Source organism: Typopeltis vanoorti, chromosome 22 (genome assembly GCF_054136105.1).
Source record: "Typopeltis vanoorti isolate ZY-2024b chromosome 22, IOZ_Tvanoo_1.0, whole genome shotgun sequence".
NCBI lineage: Eukaryota > Metazoa > Arthropoda > Arachnida > Uropygi > Thelyphonidae > Typopeltis > Typopeltis vanoorti.
Window position 1 is genome coordinate 96,674,438 of NC_143570.1, and position 12,088 is coordinate 96,686,525.

The 12,088-nt window shown below is 36.3% G+C and overlaps 1 protein-coding gene across 1 annotated transcript in view; it reads right to left on the bottom strand.

Annotated features, from left to right (window-relative positions):
- LOC150094581 (transmembrane protein 19-like) overlaps positions 1 to 12,088 on the bottom strand; it is a 195,796-nt gene that overhangs the window by 50,842 nt on the left and 132,866 nt on the right. The window contains exon 4 of the mRNA XM_090412037.1: positions 7,260 to 7,514. Within this exon, the coding sequence (XP_090268163.1) occupies positions 7,260 to 7,514 (255 nt within the window). The remainder of the gene's footprint in view (positions 1 to 7,259; positions 7,515 to 12,088) is intronic.

The window sequence follows — 12,088 nt, forward strand, 5'->3', positions numbered from 1 at the left end:
CTGGCTTATCATATCTGATTAAAAATCTCTTTTCATCAACCTACATCTCAAACTATACTGCCTCAAAACTGTTGTCTCATAATGCCTTGTCTTATCAAGTTACTCCTTGTAATTGCATTTACAGTAAATCCGTTAACAGCAATGTCTTCTTTTTTGACATATGTTAGTAATGTACACTTTCACTTAAAAGTAAAAGCATCAACCTACAACTCAAAACTATACTGCCTCAAAATCACTACAACTATTCTCACCCCCCGCATCTCCACCTTGTGTAGACACAATTCCCCTACTATCAAACACTTCTTCCCTTCCTCATGAAAAAATATCTTACCCTTCCATTTCTGTTCTTGTTAGGCTCTCATTCCCATCCAACCAATTTCACTTATTCCAACTATTTTTGGACAGTTACTAAATCCATGCAATAATATTATCTCTTTTATTTCTGATACTACTGTGTTAGATACTGAATGGAGAACTTCTTGCTTGACAAGTTATTCATTCAGGATCTAACATGTAAGCTTTACAAAATAACAAAGAAATTTGTATAATACCTGCTTACCAGTAGAAGATGAGAAACACCTAAATTATTGTATGTGAAAGTTTATATCAGAATGTGTAAAATATTGGAATTTATTTATTGTAAAACAGAAAGCTAAAAAAATCAAGAATAATGTCAGATTAGCATTTCATGTAAATGAATCATGGCTTAATTTATGTATTATCAAACTATCATAAAATCATAAGTTGCCAGGTAAGAAGGGAAAGCAAGGGAATCAACCTAAGGGTGATGTAAGCTATGGATCGTGCAAAAAAGCAATACAGAAAAGAGGGCGCTGAGAAGGAATATTTAAGGCAATACGTGCCAAGCTCAGGGCTTTTTCTTTGTTTTCTTCGGAGATCGAGGACTCTCGACGTGTGATCTCAGATAGGACAAGCCGAGAGTGCTATGTTGACGACAACCGCTGTATTCATGACCTGCGCTGAGAGGTATTCTGCAGAGACCCGTACGAGAATCAACAGCGCATGGAGAATGGTGCCAAATGCTGTATGATCCACCCAAGTGAGCAGAGAAAGCTCATAGCAACAGCCATTTCTTGTGTCCAGTAGCAGAGAACGGAACAACTCTGTCACAAGACGAAGGATGACCCGAGCAACATGTGGCAGCTAATAGACCTTTGGAGGGACTTGGTAAAGTAAAGATTCTTTTGTTTTATATCATGAGATTGTTTGAAGGTAGAATTTGTGTCTTGATAAAGGACATTTTAGAGAATTTTGATAGGATAGAGTAATTAATACAGCCAATTCTATTAGACAAAGAATTGTATATCATAAATCTCTAACGTGTATATGATTGAAATTGTGAAAACCCTTTATTAATTGAGTAAACTTAACAAAGAGAGAAATGATTTGAGAAGTATCTATTTCAAGTAAATGTAAATGAAGGAACTTGACTTGAGTGTAACATTGTTTAAATTATCCATTTGTATTACATGATTTTGCATGTCAGTTTATGTGAGAAAGTCAGATTAGTATAGAACAGTTTGTATAGATAAGCATAAGACATTAACTTATGCTCGAAATTCAGAAGTTTTGATAACTTGATACAAGATTTAATGTACCTGTCTTTTAATATTAATAAACATGTTTTGTTATTTGAATCTGAGTCTTGCCTGAATTCGAAGTGTCAACCTACCACTTATAAAATTCGAACCAACTAGCAGGAAAGAGTTTAGAAAATTATATAACAGAGATTAAATCTTAGATCATGACTGCAAGGAACCAAGATCTATATACTTGCGTGTGAATTTAGATTAACGTATATGCCTAAAACCTAGGAATATTTCCCTGAGCCTGAATTATATTCTTGTTATAGAAAGCTGGCTGGTGCAGTTAAAATATAAATTTGCCAGTTTCTGAAGAGGAAATATCCCTAGGAGTCAACCCAGGTTATATATGCTAGCCAAGATATAAGATAGAGAATATACGAGGGCTGTTCAATAAGTAGTAAGACTAATTTTACTGTTGCGAAACCACTCGTCACAATATTAATTTCTGTGGAATAAAGAAATGTTGCTGTCTGTATTAACAAAAGAGGTTGATAGATGGCGTATATAGGTTGATGTGCCAGAGTGTCACGTGACTAAACGCAAGCTTGTTTCAGCACGCCTACGAGCCGCGACCAGTCGTCGAAATGGAAGCGTCCTTGGAATAGCATTATGCAATTAAATGTTGTGTGCATTTGCAAAAATCAGCATCGGACACTTTTAACATGATACGCGAAGCCTTCCACGATGAAGCAATGTCGAGAGCAAGTGTTTTTCGCTGGCATAAAACTTTTTAGGAAGGAAGGCAAAATGTGGAAGATCTTGAACGTGAGAGAAGACCTTCAACGTCCATCACAGAGACAATGATCAACACAGCAGTGATTATCATCAAGGAGGATTGCAGAATTACAGTATGCCAGCTGCATGTTGTCCTGAATATTTCTGTGGGAAGTGTTCACTCAATGATGGCTGAACATTTGGGACTGAAACGTGTTTGTGCCCGATGGATTCCCAAACTGTTGACACCGGAGCAAATTCAGCATCGAGTGGATGTGTGCACAGAATGGAAAGAAAGACTGGAACAAGAAGGCGACAACATCTTAAAACATATCATTACAGCAGATGAAGCTTGGTTGTATCACTATGACCCTACAATGAAAAAACAAAGCAGTGAATCCGTCTTCGCCTACCCCCAAGAAAGCAAAAACGGCTGGTAAAGTTATGACCATAATGTTTTTTTGACTACGAAGGCATTGTTTACCAACACGCTGTAGAACCTGGGAATACTGTAAACGGCTCATACTATGCAGATGTTTTACGGACAATGGTGCAGCACGTCAAAAGGAAGCGTCCGTTGCTGAAGAATGGCTTCTTATTGCACCACGATAACGCAAGGCCACATATTGCTGTGGTGTAGTGGACATTTTGCAGAAGAACAACATAGATATCCTACCACACCCTCCATACAGTCCTGATCTCGCACCGTGCGATTTCTGGCTGTTTCCTCAGCTCAAGAAACCACTAAGAGGCTGCCATTTCGAAAGCAACAAAGCATGTGTAACAGCTGCGGAGGCGGTTTTGAAAGAACTATAAAAAAAACGGACTTTCACATGTGTTTAAGAAGTGGATGCGTTGGGACAAATGCATCGTGTCTCACGGTAGTTACTTCGAAAAAGACCATGTAAATGATGAAGATTAAAGGTAATCTGTTTTCTGTATAAATCTGGTCTTATAACTTATTGAACAGCCTACGTATATAACAATGAACGATAAGTAAAAACGTTACAGCTGGTATCTGTAAACAAGCGCAGCAATTGTATAACCAGTCCTACCTATGCTACCACTAATCTATAACTTCTCCTGTCTGCTCACCCCCCCCTATATATATATATATATATATATATATATATATATGCCATCTAATCTGATGTTTTGCAATAAAGTATTGCAATATGATAAGCAGCTCTAGTTCATCTGCCATCTGTTCTTCCATGAAGTCAATGTCACACATCTGGCACTGCAATACCACCAGCTGGATAGTACACCCTTACAAAATGATCACTCAGTAACTCAACTATTTCACTTGCTTCTGTTACCTCCTTAGTCATTTCTCCTTTGGCTCTTCATACAGCAAAAGAACTCTTTGCTGTGTGAGGCAACCTCCTCTTGCTCGTGTTATCGTCTTCCCCATAAGCTTCCAAAATACTGCAGACTCGATTTGAACCTGCAGTGCAATCTGCCAATATTTTACGGTAATTGTGGAGAAGTTAGAGAATAAGGAAGGCCAATTAGCTTTGGCATTCCTTACCATACAGGTCACCCTTTTTGCCTGTGCCTTGTACTGCACATAGGCTTGCTGATCACTTTTTTCCTTTATATTCTCCCACAACTTTCTTTTTCTGCAACTCTTGCTTATTGACTATTCAGTCATCTAACTCTTGATTAATCATCCTGCCTATGGATATATTCTCATATTACTTTATTCAAATACCTGTATACCATCTCCCATGTACTATTAATATCTCAGTTCCAATTACTGTATTCAAATCTTCACCTGACTTATTTTCTGTGCTAACATTTCTACCCAAATCACCTATCATTTTCTTATAAAAAAAATGTCACATACAGTAAGACGTATATCATGTGCATACGAAATGTTTGCAATTCACAAATTTTAAAAATTTAATCATCACACTATCACCATCTGTAATGCATGTAACAATGTGCTTCTGAATACTAAGCTCAAATTCTTCTAAGTTCAGACTCTACTGCATTTACAGCCCTTTCTGTAGAAATAGATCCAATAATTCTGACAATTCCAAAATTTACCTTCATCCACATGAATGTTTACACTTAGGTATCATCTATTTTTTAGTGATGAATACTCAACAGATATACTAAACCTAAATCCTGCTCTTAGTTTTCCAAAAATTTCTTTTTTAACTCGGATCTTAGACATATCATTGTTTATATATAAGATTCATTACATCACTAGGGTTGCAGAAAGCAAATAACCATTGTCTCATATTGCCTCTTATCAAGTTACTCCTTGTAATTGCATTTACAGTAAATCCATTAACAGCAATAAGTTTGCTCACAGTTTGTCTTCTTTTTGACATACAGGGTGTTCGGGATAAATTTGACAGTTTCGTAAGGAAAAAGAAAATCTTCTTTGTATCTATTAAATTTAATGAATTGACAAAAAAACATTACAGGCAGAGTTAATTACAATACTATCAACAAGATTTACTCAAAATAACCACCATTAGCATCGATCACAGCTTCAATTCTGCTTCGGAACCTCGAACAAGCTGATGCTACAGTCTCCCTGGGAAGGGCCGCAAAAACTTTTAATTTTATCCATTAACTGGGCTTTTGTATTACTGGAAGTGCGATTGGTGTCTTTTTCAACTGCGCCCCATACAAAATAATCCATGGGGTTAAGGTCTGGGGAGTTTGGAGGCCAAACATTTGGACTGGTGAAGTCGTAGAAATTTTCAGACAACCATTTTTGACTTTTCCCAGAGGTGTGGCAAGGGGCCGAATCCTGCTGCCATACATACGGCCTACCATTGGCTACCCTTGTTATCCAGGGCTTGACTACAGTTAGCAACTCCACGAACAAAGCCCGAATTCCAATGCCAGGGTTCTTCAACACCTGTTCCTGCAGATTTGCGAGGAATTCTGCTGTACGAACGCAATCAGATCGTCTGCTAGGGATCTTTCTTCTTGCTACATCCTCGTAGTCACCATTGCAAGTCTCTAGTTCATGCCTGATTGTTTTTACTGTATTCAGGGAGCATTGGGCAGCAGTCGTAATATCCTTATTTTGATGGCGGGCACGAATCATCATGATACAAGTTATTCTCTTCCATGATTCAGGTGGGTTCCAGCTATCCATCCTTTCTGACATCTTGTATATGAATGAAGAAGGGTCCAAACTTTTAAATGAAGAGAAGTGTGTGTTAATACATGTAACTTACGGAAAAATATAATTAATTATAAATATGTCAAATTTATCCCGAACACCCTGTATGTAATGTATACTTTCACTTAAAAGTAAAAAATATCAGCTTCACTGTCAACTATTTTACGCTTTCAGAGGTCATTGCCTACCAGTGAATTTATCTAAACAGTGTCTCTGTAAGTGCCAAATTAACCTACTTGTGGACCTGCCTTGGCACATTAATGTGAAGTTAAACTTCTTGCATTTTGCACCTTCTTCATTCAAGTTCTTTATAAAATATTGCAAGATTTTCGATTTGACATTGATGGTTCAAAATCTGATAAAAACTTAGCAGTAAAGAGAAAATAAATACAACTCGCACTACTGATAGCAGCTGTTAACAACTATCACTAAGTGTTAGTTGTAATTAAAAGAGGGAGAAGTGATGAGAGTAAATAATATGAAAGAAGAATTACTTATGATTGCTAGATATTAGATATGGTGAGTCATATCCATATACTTAGTTAGCATATGAGTTGGTATTTGTGGTATTACTAACTCACTAAGACTTAGCATACAAGTCATTATCCAGTTATACAACACAATAGGTTCCAGACCATTGTCATATAACAAACTGCTGCCCCTCCCCTTTTTTTTCACTTGTAAATGTGTGTAATTGTTTAATAACATTTCTAAGAAGTCATATGTGCATAAATGACATTTATTTATATTAATTTATTTATTTATTTAAGTCAGGTATGCACATGAAAAATTTAGAATAATTTTCAAAAATGAAAACACTAGAAAGAAAAAATTATTGAAGAAAGGATCAACTCCAACTGGTCTAGTCATCTATCCACACATTAAAAGTTTCTCCATTTTAGCAATATGATTGTTACCTTTACGGATAAGAAAAGTGGCATACTAGTATTAGCTGACCTGGTTGGCCAAGTGGTTAGTGTATCCACTCTCCAGCCAAAACGCTGCAAGTTCAAATCGTGCTGTGAGCATGGATGTTTGTGAAAATATTAGTGGTGTTCGCCACTAAATCAGGTTTATCTGATGTAGATGGCGTTGGTGTAGATGATGTGGGTCACTGTAGTTGATGGATTAAGTGATGGAGTTGTAGAGGAGGTGCCCTCCCTTGATGAGTCTTTGGACTCCTTGGAGGTGTCACATAATAATAATAATTAACTAGTGTGGCACTTTTCCCTTCACACAGAACCTTGCCTTTGTTTTAAAAACAACTGTAACCACAGTAGTGCAAGATAAGTAGAGTCTGGAGCCTATCTCAGTTTTTAATATATCGTTGTCATTAAATTTAATAATTTTAATCTTATCATGTAATGCAATAGGTTTACATTTTTTTTTTTTTTTTTGCTGGAAGCAACAGAACTGTTACTTTGAATTTGATCTGCCATTATTAACAGCAATAAAATAAAATAGTTATAAACAGTTTATAATTCACAGCAAAACTCTAAAACACAGAGAATGTTGCACTACAGCGACATCATAAACAAACAGTTCATAAAAACTCCACGTTGTGGTCGATTCACATTGCTAAAAGCATCGTGTCGCTAAAAGTAACGGCCTTAGTCATATTAAAAAGTATTGTATGAGCAGTTCATAAACAAAGCATCATAATGTGGGGTATTACAGTTGCACCAGTTATGTTGATCATCTTAATGCATTGTTGTAAACTGCTGTAAATTAAAATAATTTCAGCTGCTATACTAAGTTACAATGATCGCTCATTAAATATGATTTACCTTTAGGAACTCTTCTTAATGATGTAATCAACAATGCATCTCCTTCAGCTAAAACAGAACCTAACTCAGATGCCCACGTATCTCCATTTGCTCCAGCTAAAGATGCAAGTACTCCGACTTGTAAAAATGAAGATAAATAGTCTTTATTAAAATCAACCGGTTTTTCTCCTATTCCCCTAGTAATCATATATAACAATGCTATTTCAGTTGCAGTTCCGCCATTACAGATTACTTGGATCCAATTACGCTGTCCTCCTAAAAAAAATAGTAGAAACTGTTAAACTTACTTTAAGAACACCATTTCATTTTTTTTTTTTCATTTTTTTTTTTTTTTTTTTTACTGGATTCATTTTTAGGCTAGAAATAAAAACTTGTGATTACTTACTCAGTATATTATTATTATTATTATTATTATTATTCATAATTTTTTTTTCAAGGATTAGGGAGAGAGAGAACCTAGAAAAGAAAAGAGAGAAAACCTAGAAAAAGAATAGAAATCGATAATCCAATTAAACATTCATTGTATGGTATATGCAGGAATATATGTGCTCGAGTATACATAATTGTAGAGCACAACACCATGTAACAAAATGTCTACAGAAGTAACGTAAGATAGAAACATAAAGAGAGAGGGTCAACAACAATTGATCAGCTCTATTCTTGACAGTATCAAGCATTCTCAAGGAGGTTTTAAATACACTTTCCCAAACCTGTGAGCAGTATTCCAATGTTGGGTGGATTTCATATTTATATAGCGAGCAGTTATACAGGTGAGAAGTAACGTCTTAAGCACAAAAGTGTACGGTACCTAGTTTTTTGAAGGTTGGAGAATCTATGACTGAAACATGTTTGCACTAAGAAAAGCTATGGGTTTAAGCTGGAACAAGAAGAGAAAACTGATTGTGTTTGAAGAACTTTGCATTATCAAGAGTAGGGGAAATTAAGCAAGAGACTTATTGTGAAAAAAGACAAGATTGTATTTTGGTAGCACTGAAGTTCAGAAGATTATTCTTGCCCCAGGGAGAATAGCAAAGAGTGCAAGGTTGTAAGGTATTTGTTATGGAATATCCTGAACTGCTGATTGTGCACTACTAGGTTTGTCAAATGAAGAAGCTCCTGAAATCAGATTTCAGGAGAGAAAGTTATCCATCATGACACATAGTCAACTGGTGAGGAAGCTGGCAATCCAATTGCAAACAGAAGGTAAAACAAGATGCAGTTAAGTGAGTGAGCCTCTGGGCAACATCTGATCAAATGACCAAGAAATGTCAAATGCAACCACACAAGCTTCTCCGAATCTTTCCATGATGGTTTGTGTTCAAGAGCAAGAAGTTATGGCTAAGAGATTGGCTTTGGATCAAATAAATATTAAATTAGTAATATATTAGTAAATATGATGTAAAGTGAAAAAATCCATGTTGCTGATCATGAATTAACTGGTGGGTCTCCAGATGGTGAATAAGTTGGGCTGTTGATGACCTTGTCCATCATTTTTGAAAAACTGAAGGAAGGGAAAGTGGATAGTAAATTGTAGGATATCTTATGTCTTTTTTTTTGGAATGGACTGAATATATTGTCTGAATATATAGGTTTCTCTCCCTTTACACATCTACTCATGCTGCAGAGTAGATGTGTAAATATCACAATTCATTTAAACATCTTTATACAGTTGGTTTGTTAAGAATTTTTAAAATCAGCATCATTTTAGAATAAGGAAAATGTATATAAAGATCATTTATTTTTACACTATGAACAATGCTGTTTCATTTTTATGAACATGCCCATAGCAGTTATGTTGGCCTGTACAAGCAAGTGAGTTAACCTGCAAGTCCATTACTTTCATACCACGAATAAGCTAAGTTAGATAATCTGTAAACCCTATTCTAGAGATTAAATGTGAAAGCTTTTCAAGCTACATTGGACCTCTATTAAACAAGGTGTTGGTCTCACACACTGGGAAATGAAAGTCTCTTTCACATTCACAAAGCATTCAATCCACATGGTGGAATTCCAATACAGAATGTGTTGGTTGGTTAGTGTATCTACCAACACAGTGTTGGTAGATACACTAACTACTTGGCCAACCAGTAGAAAAATGGAATTGATATAAAACCAATATTTCAACTCACCTGTTTCAAGAAACAGCATTATAGTGTCCAAAACATATTATTGAAACAAAAAATACTTGTAATGTTTTCTGCAGTGATATTAAAATCAAGTTTTCATTCTGATAGTATCACCAATACATGTACCTTCTTCACCATGAATTAATTCCCTACTATTTAGCTAAATATCTAAACAGAATATGGTACATAACTGTTGTGACATCATACTGTATAATCTCAATAACTGATAGAATAGTGTGATACATCTCAATACAATAAGAACAGCTGATGAATGTGAAAAGAAACAGAAGAGAGTATGGATATACAAAAATAAAAAAGAAGTAGTTAGCTAAAGTTGAGAATTTCTATGAATGATTTAATTTACTTTATCCTTAGTAAATCCTTCGTCTTTACTCAATCCTTTACTTTACCTATGAGCCTTTGTAGCTCAGTTGTTTTACATGAGCCCTTTGATCAGATGGTTTGAATCCCAACTATGACATGGGGAACCTTTATCCGGTGTTTTCACTGAAATAGCAAGTAGATGGTCTCATACAGAAGTGAAGGTTTTTTCCTCCAAGAAACTCAAATTTTTCATTTCTCAAAACAGGCTAACTGGCCAGAAGAACACATGCAATATACAGATATAGGATACTATTACAGGAATGAGGAAGGAAGGTCAAAGCTAAATAACTGGGAGGAGATCTCCACATTGCTTTTCAGGAATGTGGAGAACCGACTAGGGCTTCTGACTTAATGTCCAATACTCACCTTCACATGGTGTGCCCCATTAGTAAATATCTATTGAATACTGAACAAATGAGGATGGGCTAGCAATTTGGGACTTTATTATTACGGGTATCTCCATGGAGTCAGTAGATTCATTGCGGGAGACCCAAACTAGCAAAACAATATCTGTCATATCTCTTCTTGAATTCATTTGAATTCATTTAGACGAAGAGCTCACAACTGAGTCAGGTAATGAATTCCACTCATTCACCACCCTCCAGGCAAAAAACCCTTGTTCTGACACCTTTGTTAACCACACTCTTCTTTAATTTCCAGGGATGACCTCTTGTTCTTCCATCACTATCACACAGCTGAAACATTTCCCCTGCATCAATCCTATAAAAACCTTTCAGTAATTTAAATGTTTCTATCATATCCCCTCTTCTCTGCCTATCAACCAACCTCTGCAATCCACAAGCTCTCAATCTATCAATGTAGGGAGCATTTTTTATATCACTCACCAACTTGGTCACTCTTCTCTGAACCCTCTCCACAGCCTCCTCATCTCCAAGGAATCCAGATGACCAGACCTTAGCACAGTAATCTATATGTTAATGATATTATGGAATATCCCGTGATATCATTAACATATAGGTTAAACAGAAATGGTACTAAAACAAACCCCTGAGATACACCACCAGTGACTTTCCTCTTTTGGGATATTTTCCCTCAATACATAACTTGCTGACATTTATAAGATGGCCAATCTCCAATCTAAAGCACTAATCTAATATCAAACACCACTGACTCCATGTGGTAATTATCAAAAGCATTAGCAAAATCTAAGTAAACTACGTTGTATCCATCTCTTTCACCCAGTGCAGCTGTCACCTTATCATAATAAGTACATTACTAAAATCTCTCTCCAACTGGAGAGAGATTTGACACCTAATTTATAATGCCATATTTATAATATAGCTGTATTATTATTTCGTAGCACCTCCAAAGAGTCCAAAGACTCATCAAGGGAGGGCACATGCTCTACAACTCTCAGTCTCCATCATCTACATCAATGCCCTCCTGCAGTTTTTTTTTTTTCCTGAAACTCTCCAGGAGAAAAAACCCTGCTACCTCCATATGAGATCGGCTAATTCACCTTCAAGTGAAAAAAACCAAGATTCTTCCCTTCATGACAAGAATCGAACTTAGTCGTTTTCCCTTCAAAGGGTGCCATGTACACAGTTGTTCTTCCAATTGTGCTACGGAGGCACTTATCCCAATCCATATTGCCATAATTAAAGTCACCCATAATGATCACCCTTTTTCTATTTGCTTGTACATTTATGGTTACTACCCTCCTTGTTACCAGGTCTATAATAGCATCTGACTAAGTATTTCATTCTATTCACCTCTATCTCAACCATACTGTTCCAAATTTGGGACATGATTCTGTGACAACAAATCCCATTCTTCCAACCAGAGCAGATTTTAGCTCCAATTCACTATAGGTGAGGGCTGTCAGCATGCAATGTGATGCCCAAGGATATTTCACATATTTCATTGGATTTAAGTTTGGAGGTTATGCTGCTCATGGCAGAGGCAGACATTGAAACACTTCAGTTTCAAGATACTTCACCACCACTTGAGTGCTGGGCAGTGGCAACATCATACATGAAAAGAAAATCTGGACCAACCACACTCTCTACAGAGTTGCACACATCAGGTTCACGTCTCTGTCCTCAGTACCTCTATGCAATTATGGTATCCCTATCAATGAAGGATGTGGCAGTGATCATTGTTCCTCCCTACAAGAACACTACTTCCCCCATAAGTGTCCCTTTCTCTGCTGTTGGAGGAATGGTACCACATTACTAAATAAAGGGGCTTATCCCCATATTTCAATAAAGAAGTACTTGCTGTTCCATTCATCATTAAACCATCTTCCTTCATCTGCAATTTTACGTTTTCTTGAACCCATTTTTGAAATTATTTTTA